This window comes from Nycticebus coucang, chromosome 3 (genome assembly GCF_027406575.1).
Source record: "Nycticebus coucang isolate mNycCou1 chromosome 3, mNycCou1.pri, whole genome shotgun sequence".
Taxonomy (NCBI): domain Eukaryota; kingdom Metazoa; phylum Chordata; class Mammalia; order Primates; family Lorisidae; genus Nycticebus; species Nycticebus coucang.
In genome coordinates this window covers 824,788-850,650 of record NC_069782.1, presented here as the reverse complement: position 1 = coordinate 850,650, position 25,863 = coordinate 824,788, and the positions used below count along the sequence as shown (strand labels likewise).

Here is a 25,863-nt window from a genome sequence, read left to right as displayed (position 1 = left end):
TCCCTCCCACCAATAGCGGCGCGGGGTTGTGTGACTGGGCGGGGCCTCGCCGGCACGGTCAAGTAGCCGGGGGAACCGCCGGCGCGGCTCGGAGCGTGTGGGCGCCCGGGAGGCCGGAGCCGCGCGGCTGCGGGACCTGGAGCGCCAGCGGCGTTTTCCCGCAGCGCTGCCCGCCATGCGCCCGCCGCCCCAGGCCGCGCTGGGGCTCCTGCTGCTGCTGTTTCTGCCGCACATGCCGCAGGCCACCAAGAATCCAACGCTCTGCCAGCGGTGCCGGGGGCTGGTGGACAAGTTCAATCAGGTGGGCGGGCCGCGGCGGGGGACCGGACCCGGGCGGGGGCTGGGGGCCGGGCGGCTGGGAGGCTGGGCCGGGAGCTGAGGGAGCGGCGGGACCTGGGGGTCGGAGGCCGGGCGGCTGGGGTGGGGGGCGCTGAGGGGCTGGTTGGGGCTGGGGCGGGGCCGCCCTCCTCCGGGCTCAGGTCTCCCGCACACTCTGTGGGCCTGGGCTGGCGTTGAGGATGGGCAGCTTAGAGCCAAGTGGGCACCTTCTTCTCTCAGGGAATGGTGAACACAGCAAAGAAGAATTTTGGCGGTGGGAACACGGCTTGGGAAGAAAAGACACTGTCCAAGTATGAATTCAGGTGGGTTCCCTTGAGCACCTGCGAGCTTCTTGGATGGGTCCTGTCCTGAGAAGCCCAATGTCCTGCCTAGGGGATCTGTGTTAATAACAGGTACACAGAACAATCCCTTTGACACCAGTCACTTGTTCAAGTCGCCTTTGCCTCTGGGCTGTGACTCATGCACTGCCCCCTCTCTGGCCTTCCCCCTTCCACAGTGGTCCTCACAGCCCACTCTCATTCGGGAATGTAGATGGGAACGCTGGTCTCATGTCTGGAGAATTACAGCCCAGCGAATTTCTCCACGTGAAGAGAAAGCCCCTGACTTCCCTTCCCTCTCTGCTAGTTCAGGTGTCCTGTAACCTTCCTGACTGCAGTGCCACTGTAGTTCCAGCCCAGCACCCTGCAGGACCACAGGACATCCCTGTGGAGTGAATGCTGCCACTGTGGCCTCCTGGGTGTTGACAATAGTTGTGTTTCAGCGAGATCCGCTTTCTGGAGATCGTAGAGAGCCTGTGTGCCAGCAGCGATTTCGAGTGCAACCAGATGTTGGAGGAGCAGGAGGAGCACCTGGAGGCCTGGTGGCTGCAGCTGTGAGTGCCCACATCTGCCTCCCCACACCCTGCTCCATCCCTACTTTCTAACTCACAGGTGTGAAATCATTTGAGACTTGGAACAGTGGTGGAAACAGAACAGAGTTCTCACCTGTCCTTGTCTTACCCACATGTTGCCATCTCTGTTACTGCAGGGTACCTACGTCCTGGTTTCCCAGATGCTAGAATACTCTGGAGTATATATCATATGAAATTGCATTTTTGTTTTAATGCATCTAACAGGTACAATTTAATGAATGTTTTTTCAAAATTTTTAGGAAAAATGAGTATCCTGACTTATTCGAGTGGTTTTGTGTGAAAACGCTGAAGGTGTGCTGTTCTCCAGGAACCTACGGGCCAGACTGTCGTGGTATGTTTTTTTCTTGGGGAAATCTCAAGTCTCCTACTTCATACCCATTAGTCTTCTCTTGATTCCCAGGTGGTAAGAGCACAGAGGGGTCCTGGAGTGCATTAATTCTCTGTACGGTCTAAGACCCTGCCTCTTCCATAAGAAAAGACACTCCTCCACACCCCACTCCCCTACCCCCGGCCAGGCAACATGGAACACCTCACACTCTAGGCTGTGGCATCTCCACTAACGTCAGGTAGAGAAATTTGCTGGGCTGTAAAACTCTTGAGAATCTAATCTCAGCTGTGCTTTTCATTCAGGGGTTCACAGACTCACGGTAGCTTACAAGTGAGACGGCCCACCTGGGGGTTGGTCCTAATTGACCTGCCTGGGGTTTCTCTCCTCGTGCCAGGGGTTGGCCATACTCTGGCTTCCATAGCCCCCAGCATAGCCCTGCCCACAGAGCAACACAGACCCTTCTGTGAAGGGCTAAAGGTGGTGGGTGTCCTGTAGCCTTCATGGGTGAAGAAGTGGGCATTCAAATTGAAGCGATGGTTTACAAATGCTAGTCCTGGCAGTCAAGCTGGGTCAGGTAGCTTAAGTGTCAAGTTCAGACCTCCCCCTGCTGGCTACAGCTGCCTCCTGCTTTCCTTGGCGTAGACACCACAGTTGGGGTTCGTTCTCTCTCTTCCATAAGGCCCACGTCCCTGATGTGTAAGTGTCTTCCTCATCCCTACATATTCAGTGACACTGCTCCAAACCACACAAGGACAGTCATGTGTTGCTTAATGACAAGGTCCATTCTGTAGGTGATGTCCCTATTGTGGGGATGTCATAGAGCTTCCCTGCATACTCTGTCCTACTTAACTATTTCCCATCCTCCCCATATGTTGCTGTCTTTACTACCAGAGGCACCTAAAGTCAGTTTCCCCTGATCAGGCGATTCACTTTTTCTTCTTTCTGAGACAGGCTCACACTGTCACCCTGGGTGGAGTGTCATGGCATCATCATAGCTTATAGCCATCTCTGGGCTCAAGCAGTCCTCCTGCTTCAGCCTTCCGAGTAGCTACAGGTGCCTAGCTAGTTTTGCTATTTTTTTTTTTTTTTAATTTTTAGATTTATTCCTTTTTTTTTGTGGAGACAGAGTCTCACCTTATCATCCTCGGTAGAGTGCCGTGGCATCACACACCTCACAGCAACCTCTAAATCCTTGGGCTTAGGCGATCTCTTGACTCAGCCTCCCGAGTAGCTGGGACTACAGGTGCCCGCTATTTTTTTGTTGCAGTTTGGCCGGGGCTGGGTTTGAACCCGCCACCCTCGGCATATGGGGCCGGCACCTTACCCGCTGAGCCACAGGCGCCACCCTAGTTTTGCTATTTTTAATGGAAATGGGGGGAGGTCTCCCTCTTGCTCAGGCTGGTCTTGAACTCTTTTTTTTTTTTTTTTTTGAGACAGAGTCTTACTATGTCACCCTCAGCAGAGTGGAATCACAGCTCACAGCAACCTCTAACTCTTGGGCTCAAGCAGTTCTCTTGTGTCAGCCTCCCTGCTGAGCACACAGGCACCCACCACAACGCTCAGCTATTTTTTTTTGTTGTTGTAGTTGTCATTGTTTGGCAGGCCTAGGCCAGTTTGAACCCGTCAGCCTCGGTGTATGTGGCCAGCACCCTAGTCGCTGAGCTACAGGTGCTACAGGTCTCAAATTCTTTAAGCTCAAGTGATCTTCCTCCCTTAGCCTTCCAGAGTGCTGGGATTACAGGCGTGAGCCACCAAGCCCAGCCTAGGCTACTTACTCTTCTCTCTCAGTCCTTCTGGAGAAGGTGCTACTGCCAGCTACACATCTGGTCTGCACACCTGTACAGATGCAGTGCTGAGGACTGCTGAGTGCTACAGGCAGTTTTGACACAGTGGTGCATGTTTGTGTATCTAAACCTATCTAAGCATGAAAAGACAGCTTAACTTTTTCAGCTCCATTATCTTGTAGCAGCACTGTGGAACACTCAATCCCTGGTGGCCTGAGTGTCATCATGCACATGTTGTCAAGTCTGGGAAGCTGTGGCCCACCCAGGCCAGCCACCTGCTCTTAGTCATGCAGAGACCCCAGGAAACAGGTTTCTCCAAACACCCTGGCCATGCTTGAGACTGTTTCCTCAGCTGGTTGCACGAGGCTCTACCTGTGTGTATGTTGCAGGGCACAGTGTCTGTCTCTCCACCTGCTACCACCAGATGTTCTCAGAGACGGGTTTGTGTTCCCCAAAGCGTGCCAGGGCGGGTCCAAGAGGCCCTGCAGCGGAAATGGCCACTGTAGCGGAGACGGCAGCAGACAGGGGGACGGGTCCTGCCAGTGCCACATGGGCTACCGGGGTGCACTCTGCACCGACTGCGTGGACGGCTACTTCAGCTCACTCAGGAACGAGACCCACAGTGTCTGCACAGGTATGGAGGTGGCAGCCTGCTCACGTGGTAATCTCTGAACCCTAGATGTCCTGGGAAGCTTAGCAAACTCAGGAGACATGACCCTCCCGAAACGTGTGAAGGAGAAGGACAGGTTCTTGTGGTGCTTCCTGTCCCTAAGCAACCCCAGAAGGGAGGAGCTACTTGCTTTTCTGAGTCCTTCTGGAGAAGAACTTAAAGTTCCATCAGTGCTGAATTGGCAGGTTCTGTTATCTCTGTGCTTGGTTCTCCTGGTTTTTAGACCTGGCACCTGGTGGGCCTCACTCTGCTGGTTTGATTGCCTGGCACATTCTGGCAGCAGGCTTGCTCTCCCCTGCAGCTATCCCCACAGCACAGGTTGCCCTGGGGCACCCACAGGCACTCGGGACATGTCACAGTGCAGGAGTGAGCAGAGAACAGGGCTGAGCCCCACCAGTGACGTGACAGGAGGTGGGATGGAGAGATGGTCTCACGTGTGACTTAGGGTTCTTGGAGGCCTCCTATGCCTCACCCAGCTCCCCTTCTAGGGCACAGTGTCTTGCTTACCCTGGTGTTGTCACATGGCCTGGCACTGGGTGAGGTAGGCGGAACCACCCTGGCTATTACTTCAGTGCTCCTGGGGGAGTTTTCAGACCATCCTGTCTGGCTGCCCAGAGGTAGCTGAGACCACCCACACTGCAAAGATGAGCTCAGCCCATGCCCACCTCGTGGTGTTGCCTCAGCCTCGTGAGCCAACAGGGCAGTGTCCTCTGTACACACGTGGGGCTCCTCTGGGTTCAGTGTGGCCATGCCAGGATGTGTTTGCCTGCTCCCAGCACACCTGCCACCCTTAACACCTGCACAGAAAGCTGTGCCGTGTCATCTTTCTGAAATGTATCTTCTCACTGCCTGTCAGTGACACGCAGGAAAACTGGGTGTTGACGTCAGAAAATCAAGTTAGTGGCTGGTCTGTGGCTCCCTGGAATGTCCTCTGTAGGTAAAGTGTCGATGCCAGTCAGGACCTGGCCTGTGTTTCTTGTTTTTTTTTGGTTTTTTTTTTTTGGTTTGTTTGTTTTTTTATTGCGGCAGAGTCTCAGTTGGTAGAGTGCCGTGGTGTCAGCTCACAGCAATCTCCAACTTTTGGGTTTAAGCATTTCTTTTGCCTCCGCCTCCCAAGTAGCTGGGACTACAGGTGCCTGCCACAACACCTGGCTATTTTTTGTTATTGTTTTAGCAGGCCCGGGCCAGGTTCAAACCCACCAGCCCTGGTACATGTAGCTGGCGCCCTAACCACTGAGCTATGGGCGCCTAGCTGTGGCTGTCTCTGATTCCTACACCCTGTTTCTCCCTGGCTCTTGGACATTGCTGCCATTTAGGACACATGTGGCTTGGTGACGAGAACATGCACCCTAGCCAGGTGTGGGCTCCAGAGTGTGGGCAGCTGCCTTCTCCAGGCCATAAAAAATTCTCTTACCGTCGTGGTTTGCTGAGGATTTTATCCTTAATGGGTTATCCCATGTGTTGTTTTCCTCTTGAATGTGGGAATACTATGAATCCGTGGGTAGATTTTTCTGTTGAACTAATCTTGCTTTCCCAGGGTTTTTCTGGTTTTGGTTTTTGTTACCCCCTGCTGAACTTAAACCCCTTATTTCTCAGGCGCATTGCCGCCTAAGAATGGACTCACACTTGCCTTTGCCTCCTAGCCTGTGACGAGTCCTGTAAGACGTGCTCCGGCCCGACCAGCAGGGACTGCAGCGAATGCGAAGTGGGCTGGGTGCTGGAGCAGGACGCCTGCGTGGGTGAGGAGGGCAGCGGGGCTCTGCTAGGTCTGCTCCCACCCAGCCTCCTGCTCTTCCCACCTCTGCTCCTGAATGTAGGAGGGTAACTCTGGCGTTGTACCGGAGCCCACGTGGCAGCCAGGCTCACACCAGCCATGGGCAGTTTCAGGAAGGACTGTATGGCTTCCTTTGTACCTTCCACAGCCCAAATCCTGGCTGGGCAGGCACTGCTACAGCCAAGCTCACCGTCAAGGGTCCCAGACCTGGGATGCCATGGTGCCTATGAGAACTCACCTGATGCAGGCCCTGCAGGAGGCCCTCGGGTTATAAGCCCATTGTGTCCCTTGTGCTGGTTTCATAAAACTCAGACAAAGGAGTACAGGGGTGCTTCTGGCTGGCAGGAGGTCCTGGGGAGCCTGAGTGGGGCAGGAATAGAGACATAGCCACATCCAGGAGCAAGTGGGCTGGGGAGAGCCACCTTGCCAGAAAGGGCACTACCTCCCTGATGGGGAGCTCCTCTGGGTTCTGCACGGCCCTGCCAGGTGGTGTCCGCCTTGCTCCCAGCACACCTGCCTCAGTGGGCATCTTTTCCTGCCATCCCGTATCCATCTGTCTGAGAATGGTGCCTGCACAGCACCATGGGCCACCCCCCCTCCCCCCACGCCCCCATACAGTCCCCAGTCTTGGTTTCACACCTGCAGCTGCTTGGCTTTAGGCAAATTAGGGGCTGAGTCCAGGCGGGTTTCACACCTTGAGTAGGGATGTTGAGCGACCTTGAGGCGCTTATACATCAGCCATGATCATTGTCCTTCCACAGCCCTCCCCCAGTGGCACCAAAAGTCTATAGGACAAGGCATGGTGTTGAGAAACGTTCATGTGGAGACTGCTGCCTTTCTCTAGCCACTTAGGTTGTGGGTTGTGTTGGGCAATGAAACCTGTCCTCTAAGATACTCCCTCAGCCCAGCCCTCCTGGAGTCTACTCACACCTACCCTGTTCTGTTCCAGATGTGGACGAGTGTGCGGCAGAGACCCCTCCCTGCAACACCACCCAGTATTGTGAGAACGTCAACGGCTCATACATGTGCGAAGGTGTGTCTGGACCTGGCATCTTTTCTACCTGATCAGGACTGGGGACCAGGGGCAAGCTTGCACTCCCAGGAGCACTGCTGGAATTTTATTACTTCCTTGATGTTTTTGTTTTCTTCTGAGACAGGATCTCATTCTGTCTCCTGGGCTAAGGTGAAGTGGCCTCATCATCATAGCTCACAGCAACCTTAAACTCCCAGCCTCAGCCTCCTAAGTCGCTGGGATACAGGTGCATGCCACCATGCATGGCTAATTTTTCTTATTTTCAGTAAAGACCAGGTCTCTGTACATTCCCTGGGCTGGTGTCAAACTCCTGACTTCAAACTTCCCACCTCAGATTCTCAAAGTGCTGAGATTACAGATGTGAGGCACTGCATCCAGCCTATTTCTTCCTTTTTAAACATTTACCTGTGATTTATTAGCTTGACTTTATATATATTCTGTCTGCTTTAAAAATATATATATATATATTTTTTTTTTTTTTTGTAGCGACAGAGTCTCACTGTACCGCCCTCGGGTAGAGTGCCGTGGCATCACACGGCTCACAGCAACCTCTAACCTTGGGCTTACGCGATTCTCTTGCCTCAGCCTCCCGAGTAGCTGGGACTACAGGTGCCTGCCACAACGCCCGGCTATTTTTTTTTGTTGTTGCAGTTTGGCCGGGGCTGGGTCTGAACCCACCGCCCTCGGCATATGGGGCCGGCGCCCCACTCACTGAGCCACAGGCGCCGCCCTGCTTTAAAAATATTTAATGTGGGGACACAAGTAAAAGAAATTTGCTGCAGAAAATCATTAAATTGAAAAGACATTAAGCCTCATAATCCCACTTCAAGTGAAACCTATTAATACCCTGATACGTCTTGTAGGCTGGTCCTGCCAAAGGTTATTTTACATAGTGCCCTGTTTTCATTCCGCAGTATGCTGCGAATATCTGTGTACATATTTTTCTACATGTTAATAGCTTTGTAACATACCATTTCACACCTAAACAATCTGTACTACTGGACATTTAATCAAACTGGCTGTTATAAACTTTGAATACCCTTGCAAGGGAAACTTTTTGTATTCCTCATTATTTTCTTTGGATTAATTTCCAAATTCTTCAGTCAAGGGCATGTGTATTTTAGGGCCACATTGTCCCCAGTGACACTGCCAATTCATAGTGCCAGTGGCAGGGAGGAAGCTCTCTCCCCCATGTCTAAAAGCACTGGGTAGTTTTAGTTTATTTAGCACTGACTATGGGATCTCTGACAGCGAGAGGTAGCCCTAGAAGCCCCACGAGGGTTTCCATTCAGCTCTTTTCATTGAACTCCTAGTAGGCAAATCAGCCAATGTCCCCAAGTTCGAGGTGGCTTTTGTTTCAAGAACGTGTTGTGTCCAGTTTGCACTTCCACGGGAGGATGTGCAGGCTTGTTAGTCATGGGTGCATCTCCTGCTGCAGCGCTGCAGGGGCGGGTCTGGTACACAAACCAGAACTTCTGCCAGGAGAAAAGGATGGGTTGATCACTACAAGTCAGTGTAGTGATCTATGGGGAGAAAGCCCAGATCCTTGCTGGTGTCAGGGCCTCTGTCATCTCTGTGGTGTGGTTTCAGATCTTGTTTTGTTCGCATGGACAGTGGTCTGATCTTCCCTTCTTATCCCTAGATTGTGATTCCACTTGTGTGGGATGCACAGGAAAAGGACCAGGAAAGTGCAAAGAGTGTGTCCCTGGCTACACGAAGGAGAGTGGGCAGTGTGCAGGTCAGTGCTGTCAGCCCTGTGCTGGGCTGAGCTGGGAATTCCTGGAGGGGCCCCCGATGTGGACAGCCCAGGAGGTGCTGCCACCGGATGCTGTGGACTTCTGCAGATGTGGCCCCACAGGCTTTACTGTGCATACCCCAGGGTCTCATGACCCACGGAAGTGGCAGGCATGAGTTCAGGGCTCTGCCACTGGGTGTCAACGATGCTGCTGTGACAACTACCCCACAGCTACCTTGCTCTCTGGTCCGGTCTCCAGGGCCCAAGCCTCCACTTTCCTGGTCACCCCTGTAGCTCCAGGTGAGGGCCTATTTGTTTGTGGCCTGCCTGTGAAGTCCTGGGTCAGCTGAACTGAAGTGCAAAAGCAGTGGATTTGTAGATGCCTCTGCTGCCCTCCATCGTGCGTCAGCATGAAGGGCTTTTCATCCCCACCTTTGCCTGCATGTCTCTCCGCTGGATTTTCTACCAGTTCAGGGTCTGACCTTTGCGATGGGAAATTCTACCCTCTGAAAGCCTTTCCTGACCTTTTTTCCTTTCAATGTGATATTTGTAATCTTTGTGCTTTCATTATAGGAGTGGATGGATTTCATAATCCATTAAACCAAGTAACTTACTAAAAATGGGGTATTTTGTTTTAGATATAGATGAGTGCTCACTAGCTGAGAAAGTATGTTCCAGGAAAAATGAAAACTGCTACAATACTCCAGGGAGTTATGTCTGCGTGTGTCCTGATGGCTTTGAAGAAACAGATGACGCTTGTGTGCCAGTGGCAGAGGGTGGTAAGTGGCACGGTGCTCATTCCATACATTCTGCCCTCCCCTGGGGTGTGGGGTTTGCATGTACACTGGGTGCTTGATCTGAGAACTTCAAAAAAGAAATTAACATGGACAGTGGCCTCGGATGGTGATAGCCAGGGTTCTAGGAAGACAGGTGTGTAAAACCTCTGTGGTTGAACACTCAGGCCAAGAGGTACCAGCTTCCCAAGGATAAAGCCCTAAAGGAGTTCACGGCACAAACAGAAGTTAAGGAAATGAAAGGGCAAGTTATTGAAACTTGAAATTCAGTAGGTAGTTGCCAGCAGAGTTGATGTAGATAAAGATACAATTACTGAATTGGAGCACAGGTCTGGGGAACTACCCAGATTGCCACAGAGACACAGTGGCCTGCAGGGAGATCCCACTGATTTGTTTCCTGGGGCCATTATAACCAAGGACCACAGACTTGAGGCTTCAGCAACAGAAATGTACTTTCATAGTTCTGGAGGCCAGCCATCTGGGATCAAGACATCAATCAGCACATTGCCAGGCGCGATGGCTCATGCCTGTAATCCTGGCACTCTAGAAAGCCAAAGCAGCTGAATCACCTGAGCTCAGGAGTTTGAGACCAGTCTGGGCAAGAATAAGACCCCACCTCTACTAAAATAGAAAAATTAGCCAAGCAGTGGGGGTAGATGCCTGTAGTCCCAGCTATTCAGGAAGCTGAGGAATAAGGATCTCTTGAGCCCAAGAGTTTGAGGTTGCTGCGAGCTATGACACCACAGCATTCCACCCAGGGCGACAAAGTGAGACTCTTTTTGAGACAAAGACATCAGCAGGCTGGTTCCCTCTGAGGCCTGTGAAGGACCCGTTGGCTCCAGGCTCTGTCCCTTGCCTGCAGGTGCCAGTCTCTCTGTCTAATGGCTGTCTGTGTGTGCATGTCTGCCTCTGTCCAAACCTCTCCTTTTCATAAAGACACCTGACTGGGTTAGGCTCACTGTAATTACGTCTAGTCTTGATCATCTGCAAAGACCCTATTTCCAAATAAGGTCACAGTCACAGGAACTGGGTGTTAGGACTTCAGCATCTTTGGGGGGCACAATCCATGCCAGTCTCGTAGAAGTTCTAGAAAAATAGAGAGCATGTGATAGAAGGAATGTCCAATGAGGTAATGGCTAAGCGACTTCCAGAATTAATAAAACATTCATACTCTGGAACCTCCCTGAGTCCTGAAATGAGCAAACAAAAGTGATTCCACATACAGAACTACATAGCAGTAACCGAAACACCAAAGACAGGAAAACTCAGGGTCAGCAGAGGACAGGCGGGAGGACAGGGCCAGCTCCTACTAACTCTGTGCCTGTTTGCTGTGAGGCTCCAGCCTGCCCTGTCCTTTGCCCCAGGATTTCCTGATGGAGACTCCTTACCTCCCCCATCACCCAGGTTCTTCCTGACCTGACCCAGCTAATTGCTGGCTCCCAACTCAAGTCTTCTACACCTACTGCAGAGTGGTAGCTCTGAAATGCTGCCTGGCCATGTTGGGGGAAGAGGCATTGGGGCACCAGGCTCCTCATCTTAAGCTGGGCTTGGAAGGGCTGGTGTGTCCAGGGGGGGCCGTGTGCTGGGTGAGCCACACCAGAACATCACCTGTAGGTAATACTGTGGCCCCAATGAAATCTAGTCCTCAAGATCCTAGTGCTAAGTTTTTTACTCAACGATTTGTTTTCTGACAGAAGTTGCAGAAGGAAGCCCAACACCCTCCCATGAAGACTTGTAACATGCACCCAGCCTCAGACTTGCCCTTTAAATTATTCAGAATGACGTCCTCTGTAGAGTGGTGTCTGAGGACGTTGTCCTCCTCCTGCAGGTGGACAGTTGGAAGAAGAAGCTTCTTTGAAACAGTTGATACTCACTTGGCCCTTAAAGCTGCATTTCTTGGTTGTTCACAAACAGACTTGTATATTTTGATATAATTCTTTATAATAAAATTGACCATTGAAGGTAGTCAGGAAAGGAACACGCATGGGGTTGCCTGTCTATGAATGTATAGGCCTTTAAAAGTGAGTTTGCGCCATCCTGCCAGAGCTGGGAGTTGGCCAGGACCACCCAGGTCTGCAGAGGACACAGAAGCAGCAGGTCTTCTCAGGCACTTGGCTTTGCTGTCCCTGAACAGGGTTGGGAGGGAGACAGTATGCTTGGTATGGGGGAGAGGGAGGCTCCAGCTCAGGCAAGGTCCTGCCTGTGGGGCCCTGCTATAGCGAATGTCTGGGGACTACAACGAGGAAGGGGACCCTCAGGTGGGGGAAAGACCATCTTTGGGAGCAGAATTGGAGAAAAACATCAATCACAAACCCCAAGGCCAGTTCTTCATCTGGAAATGAGACTCCAAGAAAAAAGCTGGCTGTGGGGTGGAGAGGCTGTGGCTCTGGCACATGTGCAGCAAATGCCTAGGGCAGCCAGTGGCCCCTAAAGCCCACTCCACCTGGCCCATCCCTCTGGGTGGATGGCTGCTCCCTTGCCTGTGCTGGCCCGTTTTGGCATCAAGGACCTCTAGTCCACACATCATGCTAGGCCCTGGGTGGTCACTTACCTGGGCACTGGTGGGTATGGGTCAGTCTTACCTCTGGCTCCTCCAGCTGCTCCCGTCTGGCCCCAAGGCAAGGCACTGTGAACTAGAAAGCACCTCAGACCCATGCTGGGGGCACGGCAGCACCTACAGGCTGGCACTGCAGTCTCGCCGTATGCCGGGTGGTCCCTGCACAGCAGCAATCATCATAGTGCAGGCTGAGGTAGTGGCTGGGTAAGCTACAAGGTGCTTTGAGGTGCTGAGCAGGCCACAGGGATGGTCATGGGAAGAAGGCAGGGGCTGGCAGAAGATGAGGTTGACACAGGCTGTGCTGAGGACGGGAGGGTGGTCAGATGGGTATGATGCAGTGCAGTGGTGTAGTGGACAGGTGGAAAACCAGGAGGGTTCGAAAAAAAGGCCCCTGGCCTAGGGAGCACCTTGGTGGGGGGTGAGGTGTCTGGGGGAAGAACAGGACATAGAGTGGCCAGGAGGAGAGGCTACAAGTCCAGCCAGGACTAGAGCAAGGTCTTCCCACGTGTACACTGGGACACTCAATGCCACCTGCATACACGGCCCAGCGAGTTCCTTGCGCAGGAGGCACTTGCTGGACCCAAGCCGCCCCTGAAATGCGCGACCCTGTCAGGCTCAGGCCCAAGGCGCCAAAGCCACCTCTCAGATGGTACTGCGCATCCGTGCGCCGGACCGACACCACCTCCCAGCTGGGAACCGCGCGGCTCCAGATGCTGCTGTTTGCCTGGCCTGGGAGACCGGAGCGGGGCGCGGGGATCCACCTGCCAAAGCGCGGGCAGGTGGAGGCCTTGGGCTTGGGTGTTGGTGACCCCTAGGGGCTCGGGCCTGTGCCCCTTCTCACACAGCTCCTGCGCGACTGGGCCCGGGGACTGTGGCCTGCGCACGGACAGCGGGTCCCCGCGTGAGCACGGCTTGGCGCCAGCAGGTGGCGCTGCGGGGCCGCTGCCCTCCCGCTGCGTTCGTTGGGGGCGGGGGGAGCAGGAGAGGGGTAAAGGGTCTCCGGGTCCCCTGGCGATACTGCGCACACTCAGGTCCGGGAACGCCCTGCCAGGCTAGAAGCTTCCGGAAGCGCCCCTCAGTGACAGCCTGTTCCTGCTCTAATGCCACGGATGTTGCTGGGGCCCCGGGGGACCATAGGCAGCCACCATGTCCCCACGAACACAGGCCGTGTCTGGAGTTGCCTGTTTGCCATGACTAGGGGAGGGGGTGCCACCAACATGGAGCTTGGAGGCAGGGGACACCCCACCCTGGGACACCCAGACCGGAGCCCATGGGCAGCTACGTGGCCCTCCTTCAGCAGGGGTCCTCTGGAGGTAAGTTGGAGGATGTGAATACAGGTCTCTTCCATGAGAAGGTCACTGCTCATGCAGGACACTACTGTCCTGCTGTCCCAGAGGTACCCTATACATCTGGAAACAAAACCATCCTTGGGCCTGCCACTTTCTAACAGGGCATGTCTGGAGAACTAGGGCCAGAGGGCAGTGTGGATGCATGGCCAAGGGCATCCTGTAGCCAGACAGTCCTCTGCCAGGACCCAGAGCCATCCCAGGAGTTCTGCACCCTCCATGGGCACTCGGCCTGGAACCCCACCTTTTCCCCCCACACCTTCAGTCTTGGGGTCACACTGCATGTCACAGCAGGGACACTTGTGCTGCTGCTTAGACCAGCCCAGCCCTGCTCTGTGCCCCAGAGCTGCCCCCAGGCTGGCCCAGGGACTGGGTTGGAGCAAGCGTTCCCTGAGTGTGGAACGAGCCACTGGATACCTAGAAGCCTTTCCCATACCGTATTCCGGTGGAGAAGCAAGTGCGACCACTTGTCCTCTGCTTTGGGGGGGAGGTTCTCACTCCAGAGCACAGGCATCCCCCAGTGCTCCCTGCCACTTCTCCATCATGTGGTTTCTTCCCAGGTATGGGCCTGGGGTCCAGGGAGGTGGTAGGCAGGTCCCGAAGAGTCAGGAAACTGTGGGCTGAGGATTCTAGGTCTGTTGTGCCCATTCCCGCTCAGGCAGCACCCTGACCCTTCAGGCACTGGGCTCCGTCTAACCTCCTACCCTTTCAAATTTTCTTTCCAGAGCATCGGGGCGGCCAGCAGCAGCCTGCAATGACACTGTCCCCAAGGTGATGTCCCATATCCAACTAGTCCCTCACTCAACCCTCTCAGCCCACCACACAGATAGTTGTGAACCAGCCCCCCCCCACCTCCCACTCTTTGTGTCCTCAGTCGACCACACAGTGGCATGAAGCTGAGGCAGCCTTCAGAGGAGTCTGGCACTGTGGTAGAGGCTACTCCAGCTGAGGCTGTCCCCACAAGGGCTCCCGGCAGGGCCCTAGCATATCCTCTAGGTCCAGCCTTCCCACCCCCATTCCAGGTCCTATATCTGGCACTGGCCCACAGCTGCCGTCCTGTCAAGCCTCACCTGTAGGCCACCTCCCTCCCCAGCCTCTTCCCCAACCAGGGCCTGTACCGCTAGACCTCATTACCCAACTCCTACCTGCTCCTGGTAGAAGTGCCAGGGACACCACCCCCAGCAGCCCTCAAAGACTGAACACAGGTGGCAAACACTGCAGGCTTCCTCCAGCTGATCAGCCTCCACCAGCCAGGGCTATGGCCGGTGGGTACCCACCCAGCACTCTGACTCCCTGCCACCACAGCCCTTGCCTAGGCTTAGCCCTTTGGGACCCCAGCCCTCCTCTAGCTTGGACGTGGCCCCTCTGGCGCCTGCTCTGCTTAGGTAGAGGCCAACCCACCTGGGACAAGCAGCCATGTCAGGTGACTGCGGCTAGGCTGGGGCCATAGTGCCCACAGCCTGTATACAGGGGCTGATAGGGACCATGTACCTGCTAGGCCCTGCAGGGGACATCAGGGGGCAGTGGGGAGCACAAGAACCCAGGTCCTATGGGCGGTGTGGGGGCCAGCCATAGGCTTCATTTGGAGCCTGGAGCTCAGGCCATATCTATTCTGGGACCAGGAGCCTTTCAGAGGGCTCATTTGTGTGGGGTCAGCACAAAGGCCAGGCTGGTGGGCTCTGCACTAGCTGGGACAAAGGGCCCAGCCTGAGGGGGGTCTGGGGGGACTGGCCTCTTCAGAGACCCCATCCTCCCACTGCTGGTGGGGTCCTTCTGGAGAGAAGTTTCGGGGTGGCATCACTAGGCTGGGGCTGTCCAGCCAGCACCGCTCTCCCTCCAGCCTGGCATCTGGAACACCCTGGGGGCCCTCAGCCCAGCATTGTCTAGGCCAGCTCTCTGCGCCCGCCACCTGAAGCAGGGGCTCCCACTCGGGAGAAGGAGGCGTTCAGGCCCCCCAGGCCTGCGGGCCACCTGGCGGTCACGGCCCCCCTCCAGGGTCACCCCTGGGCCTCCGCGTCCCTGCCCTGGAAGGGGGTGCGGCTCGTCGACCCTTCGTCTTGGTAAGGATGGGGCGCGGGGACCCACCTAGAGACCTTGGCCTGGGCCCTCCCGCTGCTTGGGGCCCAGTTCCCTTCCAGCCGCGCAGTGCAGATGGGGGCAGGGCGGGGCGGGGCGCGGGCGGGAAGTGCGGGCGCGGCCCTGCCGGGAAGGGGGCGGTGCCGGAAGCCTCCGCTGGGCTTTCCCGAGCGGGAGGGGCGGAAGCGGGGGTGGGGAGTTGAGGCTGGTGGGGTCTGGGGCGGAGCCGGAAGTAGAGGAGGGTTTCGGGGAAGTGGAGTTCGGGGATGTGGCAAAGTCCTTGGAGACGGCTCCACGGGGCCACCGTGCGCCGGGAGCGAACAGCGACGCGGCTGGCCACGATTTTCTTGGGAAACCGGAAGAGGTGGTGGCCGCGCTGCCGCCCTCTGGCCCCGGAGGAGCCGAGCCTTGCCCCCACCGCTTCCCCAGGCCGGCCCGCCGGGCGCCCCTGGCGCGGGCTCGATCCTTCATGCCTCTGCAGCCCAATGGGCCTAGGGCGAGGAGGGGACACCACCAGCCTGCGGACGCACGTGGTCCGAGGAGTGGAGGCTGCAGCCAAGGCCTGAAGCGGTGGGACCCCAGCCATGCTGCGCCTTCTGTAGGCCCAAGTTTGATCTTTCTAGGAGTTTGTGCCGCTTTTGAAGTTTCAGAAAACCCAAAGAGATTGAGCTTCAGACAGAACAGGAGCCATGGGCCTGCTTGTTGGGGCAGCTCCGGTGCAGCTCAAAAGCCCAGCTCACTCGTCTCAGGCCACCTGTGTACTGCCCTGATGCCTAGTCATCCTGCCAGAGACGGCTTGGGAACCTACACATCTCTTCCCCTGCAGCCCCACCACCCTTTCTTAGCCTTCCCCACCCCCTACCTGTGCTGCGACCTGAGAATCAGGAAGGTGCCCTGACCTCAGCACCCCTGCTCCATCCTGGGCACCCCTGCTGTCCCACCCACCCCCAGGCCCACCATCAGGACATCTGCTCAAGGTAGTGAGCTGGATGCACTACCCAGACCCCCACCTGCTGTCCCCCGTGAACTGCAGACCGTTGCTCAGCTGCTGGCCGGATAATGGTCCCTTGTCCCGGAGCCTGGGTGGGGGCTGGGGTACCAGCCCCGGGTGTCTCCGCAGAGAATGGCCCCCACCCCCACCTCCCCAAGTCAGCAGCAGTCATTGTCCATTCACCCTCCCTCGCTATTAATAGCTCCTCTCTGCTTGGAGCTGCTATAAATAGCCCCCAGCCCCTCACACAGGCCCATTCAGGCACTTGCTGCCTACCGTAGCACAGGCGCCCACACAGGCTCCCTCAGAGTCGCACATGCTGGGCACCATGCCCACCTGTCTGCCCGGCAGACAGGCCCAGTGCTGTCCCTGTGGCTTTCTCTAGGCCTCGCTCAGGGCAGAGAGGCCCGGCCTGTCTTGCACCTTCATTCTGCTCCTGTGGGCCCTGTTCAGGGACTTTGCATGTTGGGGACATTCTCTGAGAGCAGGCACCAGGATAAGCACCTGGCACAGTGCCCAGGGCAACTATCAGGAGACCCAGCCCTGGTCCTCTGCTCCAGGCACTGTAGCACCATGCCATGAGGCTCAGCTCATGGGTTCTTCCAAGCTCCACAGAACACAGACTCGGCATGGCCTGCCTCACTAACTCTGCAGGTTCCACAGACTCCAGAGCTGGTCCAGCCACCTGCCTGCCTTATGGGACAGCCTTATTGAGGTTGGGCAAGGTGCAACTCATTCCTAGCTTGACAAGGCAGCCACTGGGCCCAGGAGACCCACTGGATCCTCTCTACCTGCCTGGCCTCCCAAACTGCCTGGCCCCTGTGGCTGGTGGTGACAGACCAGATGGTGGCATGGGGGCTGCTGTTACTGTGTTGAGAGGAGAAAAGGAAAACAATGCTGTTTACAGGAAAGGCTTGCACTCCCTCTGGCCAGTGGCCTTCTAGGGGGACAGAGGTCCTTTGTTGGGGAAACAGGAAGCAAGGATTTCCAGGAGCTGTCAGGCCACCCGTTGGCCGCCTGACCCAGCTTCCGCTGATTCTCAGCGGCCTCTGCCGGCCACCAGCTGCCCATCGTCCACCCATTTTCAGTCCGTGCCTCTGACCATGGGATCCAGGCTTCCGGCTTTGGGAAAAAAAAGCTGTCCATAAACATTCAACCCCACGGTGGGGGTGGGTACCTGGAGGCCATTTCCTCCTCCACTCTGGCCCTAGTCACACAGGATAAAAACCCTGCAATGTCCATGGGGGGGATGGGAAGGGTTGGCTCTGAGTAGAGCTGTGAGCACAGGAGGCCTGGCCCTTTGAGCCTTGCCACCTACAGGGCTACAGACCCATGCAGGAAACCCACTGAGAGACCGTGTGGGCAGATGTCTCTGTTAGGTGGTGCCAATGGCCTCCTGGAGATGGTGCTCAAGTAGTGAGTCCCTGACCACCAGGCACGTCACATGGGGAGGGGCTGGAGCCGTGGACCCTGGAACAGCCAAAGGCCACCTGGGCTGCACTGCCGAATAACCAGGTAGTGCTTTGGGGTCAGTAGATACTGTGTCTTTGCTACCCAGGCTAACATAGGGCCATGGCCCACACAATGCTGACTCTACACGGCATGGGCAACTGTTCACTCACTGTGCACACACACAGGTGACATCTCACGTGTGGGCCATGCACACTCGAGTACACACCCACAAGCACAGACATGGGGCCACCAGTAGGCACAGAAATGCCATCCCCACATACAAGACATAAGCAGTTGACCCCTTAGTGCCCAGAGCTGCTCCCAGGCCCTGCAGAAGCTTCTCTGGTTCTCTAAGGGGTTCCATGCTGCATGCCCTGACGGGGCCCTCCATGTATCAGTGCGACTGGCGTGGCACCTGCTGGGTCCAGTGTGACATCAGTCCTTGGGGTGGGTGTGCAATGGTGCCAGGGGTGTCCAGGGCCAATCCAGGTGCACAGAAGGATGAGTGGTCACTGGACCCTGGTGCTGACTCTCCTCTCTGTCCACAGATCACCATGGGTGCCACCTGCCACCTACCATGCCTGTCCCTCAGGGTCGCATCTCTGGGGGTGGAGAAGACACCATGCTGCCCTGAGTGAGAGACTCTGTCCAGCCCACTGGCTGACTCTCTGCCCCCCACCTCCATAGCCCAAGTTTGTAGTTTCCTGTGGTAGGTCCGTGGTTAGACTCTCACCCAAGCTATTCCGAAGGTTTCCATTCTTTCTCCTGTTCAATTAGCAACTCCTAAAGGGAGGAGGAAGGTGCTCAGGAGTTCAGCCTGTCCATGCTGGCAGGGTGCTGGGGGGACTGAGCCTGGAAAGTGGCCCCCAGCACATAGGCAGTGAGCGGTGGAGCTGGGGCTGGTCTGCAGTTGGGAGACAGCGCTGCGGGCCATGGGCAAACTGTTTGCATGCTCCTGGGGGGACAGAAAGTGAGAACTCACCCCCACTGCCCTTGCCAGCTCCCCGAGCAGGAGCTAATAGGCTCTGGCCCCAGATGAAGACTCAGGCTGAGTAGCAGGAGGACACTGAGGGCTCACCCACAGGAAGAGTGGACTGGGCTGTGAGGGACTGAGGGACCCCTGCAACCCCTGCCATGGGGGAGGTGAGGGAGAGCCGCATGGAGGTGGAGTACCAAGCATGATGTGTCTGTGCTGGGGGCTGCATGGTGCCAACAGAGGTTGGAAGGGCCACCTGGGGGCAGAGGTGGGGCCTGAGGCTTGTTCTCACCCACGGGCTGGAGCTGCATCCAGGGGCTGTGACTGTGTCTAAGGAGGTGCTCCTGCTGCTAGGTGAGCACAGCCTGGGGCCTGGCAATGAGGCTTGGAGCAGACAGGAGGGGTGAGCAGTGGCGGAATTCCAAGCCTTCCAGAGGCTGGGGAAAACTGGGAGAGGAGTGTGATTCCAAGGTTGGGGTCAGAGGCCAGGTGGGGCCAATTTAGACATATTGCCCTTGACCTACTGGACAGAGTGACTCCCAAGAAATCCCCCTTTCTGTGGTGGACACAAAATTGAGCAAAGAGAGGCAAATTAGGGGAGAAGGAGTCAGAGAAGAGCCCGGCCCTCCCGTCAGATGATGTCCCCTCCCCTCCATCTGTAGTAGCCACGAGCCCAGGCCAATCCTCCAGGGTCCAGGTTAGTGTCTGTGATCCATGTGTCCAGTCCTTGGCTTTCCTCCAAGGGCACACTGAGGGCCTGTAGTCATTTTTCCACCAGCCAGGCCCCCTGAGAGGGCAGTGACCCCTGATCTCTCACCCAGAGGCCCCATTAGCCATGTTGGGCCAGACACATAGAGGGCCAAATGCTGGGCCCTCCTCTCCAGACACTCCCTGAGCCTACGGAGTCTGTCTGCCTGTGGGAAAGGACAGAAGTGGCTTCTGGGAGAGTTGGAACTTGCAGTAGGTGGGAAAAAGGAAGGAAGGGGGACCTACCTCCACGACATCTGCTCTGTGAGAGGGGACACGGAAGACCCCACTGGAGGTGTCACCTTGGCCAGCAGGGCAGCCGCCTGTGTCCCAGAAAAGAAGGGGGTACCCAGAGGCCTGGTGGCTGGTTTGCTTCCAGGGAAGTGGTTGCTTCAGGGAAACTCAGCCAAAACCTCAGGCCATGTATCCACCCATCTGCCTGTTCATCTGGTTCATGAGTCCACCCATCCAGCCGCCTCCAGTGCTGCAGACTCATAGGCTCCCCAGAAAGTTTCCCCAAGAAAGTTCATTTAATGATGAGTAAATGAATTAACCCATTTTCAGTCCATCCTTCACTCTCCCTCCTTGCATCCTGGGGCCTGCCATGAGGGAGCTTTTAGGGAAGCTAGGAATGAACAAGCAAGTGAGTAAATGAATGATTGAATGAATGAACGAATGAATATGTAAGCGAATGAATGAATGTGTGAGTGAGGGAATGAAGGAGTGAGTGACTCAGTGAGAGAATGAGTGAATGAGGGGATGAGTTGCCCTGACAGCCCCCAGGCTGCTCACGGGACCTCAGACCTGGAAAAACCCAGCTCCACCTTACCCCCAGCCAGCAGAGGTGGGAACTGGTCCCAAATGCTGTGCAGTAACTTCTCCCAGCACTGCCTCACCTGGGGTGGCCAAGGCCACGCCTCCCTCTTCTCAGGACACAAAGCTGCACTGTTCATGGCCCCAGCAGAGCCCCTGGCAGGGTGGCTGACCAGTGTGAGGCCTGCTCAGGGCAGGGGCAGCTGGGCCCAGGCTGTGCCCTGATGGGTGGAGGTAGCACCCCACTGGAGACTCCTCTGCTCTGGAGGGGAGCTGGGACCCAGGGTGCCCCTTAGATAGGACATCCTAGTGTACAATCCCAAGGGGTGGGTGATGAGCCTGTCAGAATGCCCAGACCCAGCACTGGCCTCAAACAGGTCTAGCTGAAGGGGCACAGGCACCCCTGGCCTGTGGGGTTTCTGCTGATGTAGCTGCAGGAGAGGAGGGCCAGGCAGACCACAGCACAGGCACTTTATGGAACAACTTCGAAGCTTCAAATACTTTGCTTGAAGTGCCCATCAGAGAGCCCAGACCCAGCACTGGCCCCAGACAGGTCCAGCTGATTCTTTTCCTAAAGAATCATCCTAAGATACCTGTTCCCTAGGCCCCCAAACCAGAGCAGAGCCCCTAAAGCTGCAACTGCCTATAGGGGCTGGTGAGTGGGCAGAGGCTTTGTGCTGAAAGATTCCTCCTCAGGACAGCCTGTGGAGGACGGCCCTGCATCTGGGGGTCTGCTCCCTGCCCCTCACAGCCCCCCCTGGGGTGGGGCTAGCTGTTGCCCCAGTCCCACCCAGGCCAGGCTGTGGCAAGCCCCTCAGCTCAGAGCCCTGGTGCTCCCACCACAGCTGAAGGCAGGACTAGGGCCCTGGAGGTCCCCTACCCCCCTGCCCAGGCCTTTTAGGGAGGACACACCAGGCACGTTGAGAGGGAGGGTTTTCCCTGCTGGTAAGGTCCTTGCCCTTGGTGATTCCGGGCCTGTGACCTCTTTCTGGCCCTAGGGGACCCAGAAGGGAGAAGGTGGATGTGGGAGGAGGGGCCCTGGGAGTAGCACCTCAGCTGGCTGTGCACACAGCAGATGGTGTGTGTGCACACATGTGGGTATGTGCACACACGTGTGATTGCATACTGTGGGAGAGGGAGGCTGGACACTCTGGCCTTGTGGCTGCCCGGGGTAGGCTCCTGGTGGTTTGAGGTTCCAAGGCTGTAGCTAAGCCAGGCCTGGCTGTGCAGGGACATTCTCCACTACTGGGCTCCACCGGAATTCCCCACCTCTTGGTCACCCAGGATTCCACACCCAGGTCCCTGTGCAGGGCCTCAGAGTGATGGACAGGCCCTCCCTGGCCTTCTGCCCCAGCCTCTGGGAGGCATCTAGTGTCCAGCGTCAAGTTCCTGCTAGCAACATGCCAAGTGCTGGCTTAGGCTCAGTCACTCTCATAATTGCTGTGGGTGATTCATGCCTCTCCAGAGGCCATCACATCTGAGTCCCAAATGCTGTGCAGTAACTTCTGGCACCGCCTCACCTGGGGTGATGCTATGGCACCAGATGACCAGGCCTGGGGAGGCCAGCTTTCAGCCTGCCACTTAGAGACAAGTTCTAAATACCCTGGGCAAAGTTCTAAATGCCCTGGGCAAAGCAGGCCCTCTCAGGGCCTGCTTCCACTGGCCCTGGCTTTAGCCCAAGCCCCTCAGCCAGCAGAAGAGATATTAGGGGCAGGCGGCACCTGTGGCTCAAAGGGGTAGGGCGCTGGCCCCATATGCCAGAGGTGGCGGGTTCAAACCCAGCCCCGGCTAAAAAATGCAAAAAAAAAAAAAAGAGAGAGAGAGATATTAGGGGCTTTGGCTTGTACGTGCACTGAGTGGCAGCTTCAGCCCCTGGGCCTCAGGCTGTGGTGCCATGCACCCCCAGACCCCCACAGGCCTGCAGCAATCACAGCGACAGCAGCAAAGAAGCCTAGAGGGGCCTGGGGAGCCTGTTTCAGGGTGTGCCTTTGATTCTTACAGAGCGCCCAGCCCCTTGAGCTGCTGCAGGCTGGGGGCTCAGAGACTGACAAAGGTTCCACTGCTCACCAGACTCCCCAGGAAGTCCAACAGCTGGGGCCAGAGATGCCATGAGAATTTGCCTTTTATTATGTAACAATTGCATTATGCAGCATTTGAGATGGACATATGACCCTTCAGATGAGACCACAGCCCCGATTACCCCCTTGATTTTAGCCTGCAGAAGGCCCTAAGGCAGAGGGAAGGAACTAAACCACAGTCCAGACCCAAGTGAGATGCAAACATGCCTTGTTTTAAGCCACTGACATTGGGGTAGTCAGTTACTTGTGGAAGGTGGAGCTGGTGGGTATTTTGGCTGAGAAGCTGCTGTGTGTTTGTCCTCTCAAAGCTCATGTTGAAATATGACCCCCAGTGTTGGAAATGGGGCCTGGAGGGAGGGTGCAGGTCTTGGGGCACATCGCTGGAGAGGGGCTTGGTCTGTTTTCATCCTGGTCCGTCCTGGGGAATGAGCTCTTGCTCCATTAGTTCCCGAGAGCTGGCGGTTGAAAGGAGTGTGGCCCTTCCTCCCTTGCCCGCGTTGCCTGCCATCCCTGCACATGCAGCACACAGGGCTCCCTCTGCCTTCCCCTGAGAGTGGAAGCACCCTGAGGTCCTGCCCAGATGTAGTCCCTGAGCTAGAACTTTTCCAGACATTAGAACTGTTAGCCACAGGAGCCTTTTTTCTTTTCTTTCCTTTTTTTTTTTTTTTTTTTTTGAGACAGAGTCTCACTCTGTTGCCCTCGGTAGAGTGTCGTGGCATCACAGCTCACAGCAACCTCCAACCTTGGGCTTAAGTGATTCTCTTGCCTCAGCCTCCCGAGTAGCTAGGACTACAGGTGCCCGCCACAACACCCAGCTATTTTTTGTTGCAGTTGCCACTGCTGTTTTTTTAGCTGGCCAGGGCCAGGTTCAAACTCGCCACCCTTGGTATATGGAATCCATGCCCTACCCACTGAGCCACAGGTGCCACTCAGGAGCCTTTTTTCTTTATGAACTGCCCAACCTCAGGTGATCTTTGCAGCAGCACAAGTGGACGATGGCAGATGCTGAGGAGGACGCTGGGGTGCCCACCTGAGGCCCAGCAGGTGGAGCTGGCAGCAGCTGAAACAGGAGAAGGAGGGCTGCTGGCCAGGGACATGGTGTTGGCCATGTCACCTCAAGTCATTGGTTGAGCTCTCAGTGGGGGCCAGTAGGGATGGTCCTGGAAACCCTGGCACCTGTCAGAGCATTAGATGTCTTCGGGAGCAGAATAGCTGCCACAGTACCACGCCTGAGCCAGCGACATCTGTTGGTGAGAAGAGGAGGACAAGCCTGCTGGGGAGACAGTGAATGAGTGGGAGTGAGAGGAGCAGGTGGGCTGGGCAGGTGGCCGGGAGCTGTGGGTAGGGGTGTAGGACAGCAGGGTCAGCAGCACTTGGAAAGAGGAGAGGAGAAGCATACACTTGTGTGTCAGGCACCACACTGGGACACTGAGGTCAGGGAGCTGGCCAGGAGTCCACGGAGGAGGCAAGACACCCAGGGAGGGGACCAGGTGGCAGACCACAGAGCAGGCAAGGGTGGGGGTGGGGCTGCTGGGAGGGCAAAGGGATGAGTCCAGTGTGGCCGTGGAGTCTGAGCTGGGTGGGGAGGACCTCAGTGGGTTCCACCTCACAAGGAAGGCTGTTATGAAAAAATGAAGACCAGCATGTGTCGGTGAGAACTTGGAGAAACTGCCACCCTCTTGCGCCACTGGTGGGAATGTGAAATGCTGCAGCCGCTGTGGACAACAGTCTGGTGGCTCCTCGTGTGCTCAGTGTAGAGCCAGCACATATCTCAGTCGGGAAGAGCACCACAGACAGGAATTTATTGCTCAGGGTTCTCTAGGCCAGGGCGGTGCCTGTGGCTCAAAGGAGTAGGGTGCGCCAGCCCCATATGCCGGAGGTGGCAGGTTCAAACCCAACCTCGGCCAAAAACTGCAAAAAAAAAGGGTTCTCTAGGCCAGGAAGGCAAATCCAGGGCTGCAGGCAAGAGCCTCACTGCTGCGTCATTCATGGGGGCAGGTGGAAGGGGAGGAGACAGACAGAGAAACAGAGACTGACAGGGGAGACACAACAGAAGGGGTGTCTCCTGAGCTGACAGCACTGATTCATTAGTGGGACGGGTGCCCAGATGCCCCCTCCCCCAAACCCCACCTCCTCATACCTTCCATTGGGGATCAAGTTTCTTAACTTCAGGGGACATACTCAAATCATATGCACCCAGAACTGAGGCAGGTCTGAAGAGGACCTTGTACACCATGTTCATGGCAGCAGCATCATAACAGCCAAAGGAGGGAGCAGCCAGCACTTTTCAGCTGATGAATGGCTGGGCAGAGCTGTGTGTGTGCACAGTGGAATGGGTCGTGCACAGTGGAATGGGTCGTCCACAAAGGAAAGAAATTCTGATACATGGGGCATCGGGGATGCGCCTGGAAGACTTCGTGCTAAGTGAGATAAGCCAGATCCAGGGACAAATACTGCTGATCTTACACGAGGTCTCCAAAGTTGTGGGATCCTTAGAGACAGAAGCTAGAATGGTGGATGCCAGGGGATGGCAGAGGGTTAGTGATTAACAGGTTCAAGGTTTCTGTTTAGGGTCATGAAAAAAGTTCTGGAAATAGATAGCATTAATGATCTTAAGGCCACTGAATTATATGTTTAAAAAATGGTTAAATGGCAGCTTTTATGTTATTTATATTTTACCATTATCCACATTAAAAAAAAAAAAAAAAACTGAGTCGGTGTAGCATTTCCACAATCCTGGTAGGAACAAACTGCCCATGGCTGTATGAGCGTGGAAAAAGAACGGGGTGATTTTAGAGATTCCACATAAAAACTCAATGCTCCAACACTTGCCTTAAAACTCACCTTGGGAGAGGCTGAGATGGAAAGATTGATCGCACAAGAGCTCTAGACTTGATACCCACCGTTCTTTTTGCCGGCGGCCCTAAGTCACCAGGTAACTCATCATGGCGATGCCCCCTAAACGGCGGGCAGTGGAGGCCACGGGGGAGAAAGTGCTGCGCTACGAGACTTTCATCAGTGACGTGCTACAGCAGGACCTGAGAAAGGTGCTGGACCATCGAGACCAGGTATATGAGCAGCTGGCCAAATACCTTCAACTGAGAAATGTCATTGAACAACTCCAGGAAGCTAAACACTCGGAATTATATATGCAGGTGGATTTGGGCTGTAACTTCTTCGTTGACACAGTGGTCCCAGATACTTCATGAATCTATGTGGCCCTGGGATATGGCTTTTTCCTGGAGTTGACACTGGCAGAAGCCCTCAAGTTCATTGATCGTAAGAGTTCTCTCCTCACAGAGCTCAGCGACAGCCTCACCAAGGACTCCATGAATATCAAAGCTCATATCCACATGTTGCTAGAGGGGCTTAGAGAAATACAAGGCCTGCAGAATTTCCCAGAGAAGCCTCACCATTGACTTTTTTCCTCCATTCTCTGACATTAAAGACTCCTAATGCC

At 55.7% G+C, this 25,863-nt stretch overlaps 2 protein-coding genes and 1 pseudogene across 15 annotated transcripts; 2 read left to right on the top strand and 1 right to left on the bottom strand.

The window, feature by feature from the left end:
• The first annotated feature begins 39 nt into the window (after nucleotides 1-39).
• Nucleotides 40-11,356, top strand: CRELD2 (cysteine rich with EGF like domains 2). Of its 2 annotated transcripts, XM_053584553.1 has the most exons (10): nucleotides 40-301; nucleotides 559-641; nucleotides 1,100-1,210; nucleotides 1,489-1,580; nucleotides 3,819-3,995; nucleotides 5,675-5,770; nucleotides 6,755-6,838; nucleotides 8,481-8,576; nucleotides 9,212-9,352; nucleotides 11,062-11,356. In XM_053584553.1, the coding sequence occupies exons 1-10, from the start codon at nucleotides 176-178 to the stop codon at nucleotides 11,103-11,105; spliced, it is 1,050 nt and encodes a 349-aa protein (XP_053440528.1). In that variant the 5' UTR covers nucleotides 40-175; the 3' UTR covers nucleotides 11,106-11,356. The 2 variants fall into 2 exon arrangements, with proteins under 2 accessions (XP_053440528.1, XP_053440529.1); XM_053584554.1 differs by lacking the exon at nucleotides 11,062-11,356 and having other exon boundaries at nucleotides 43-301; nucleotides 3,751-3,995; nucleotides 9,212-9,346.
• A 580-nt stretch (nucleotides 11,357-11,936) lies between these two features.
• On the bottom strand, nucleotides 11,937-20,815 carry LOC128581565 (translation initiation factor IF-2-like). Of its 12 annotated transcripts, XM_053584551.1 has the most exons (4): nucleotides 18,523-20,815; nucleotides 15,356-18,391; nucleotides 13,707-13,890; nucleotides 11,937-13,333 (listed from the first exon to the last, which is right to left on the bottom strand). In XM_053584551.1, the coding sequence occupies exons 2-4, from the start codon at nucleotides 15,930-15,932 to the stop codon at nucleotides 13,000-13,002; spliced, it is 1,095 nt and encodes a 364-aa protein (XP_053440526.1). In that variant the 5' UTR covers nucleotides 15,933-18,391; nucleotides 18,523-20,815; the 3' UTR covers nucleotides 11,937-12,999. The 12 variants fall into 12 exon arrangements, 2 of the variants coding, with proteins under 2 accessions (XP_053440526.1, XP_053440525.1); XM_053584550.1 differs by having other exon boundaries at nucleotides 15,356-20,815; XR_008378875.1 differs by lacking the exon at nucleotides 11,937-13,333 and adding an exon at nucleotides 13,975-14,030 and having other exon boundaries at nucleotides 13,753-13,890; nucleotides 14,416-20,815.
• Nucleotides 20,816-25,281: 4,466 nt separating this feature from the next.
• Nucleotides 25,282-25,863, top strand: LOC128582222 (protein UXT-like; annotated as a pseudogene). The gene has a single exon (XR_008379007.1). The product of XR_008379007.1 is annotated as a protein UXT-like (transcript).

Excerpts from the sequence above, each read along its gene's own strand:
- CRELD2 (XM_053584553.1), top strand. The coding sequence starts at position 176 with ATGCGCCCGCCGCCCCAGGCCGCGCTGGGGCTCCTGCTGCTGCTGTTT. Across the intron at positions 302-558 it reads TGGTGGACAAGTTCAATCAG|GGAATGGTGAACACAGCAAA; the intron begins GTGGGCGGGCCG and ends TTCTTCTCTCAG. Across the intron at positions 8,577-9,211 it reads GGAGAGTGGGCAGTGTGCAG|ATATAGATGAGTGCTCACTA; the intron begins GTCAGTGCTGTC and ends ATTTTGTTTTAG.
- LOC128581565 (XM_053584550.1), bottom strand. The coding sequence starts at position 15,932 with ATGGCTGGGGTCCCACCGCTTCAGGCCTTGGCTGCAGCCTCCACTCCT. Across the intron at positions 13,891-15,355 it reads GCCCAGGCCAAGGTCTCTAG|CCCACAGTTTCCTGACTCTT; the intron begins GTGGGTCCCCGC and ends TAGAATCCTCAG. Across the intron at positions 13,334-13,706 it reads TGCTTCTCCACCGGAATACG|ATGTATAGGGTACCTCTGGG; the intron begins GTATGGGAAAGG and ends TTTTGTTTCCAG.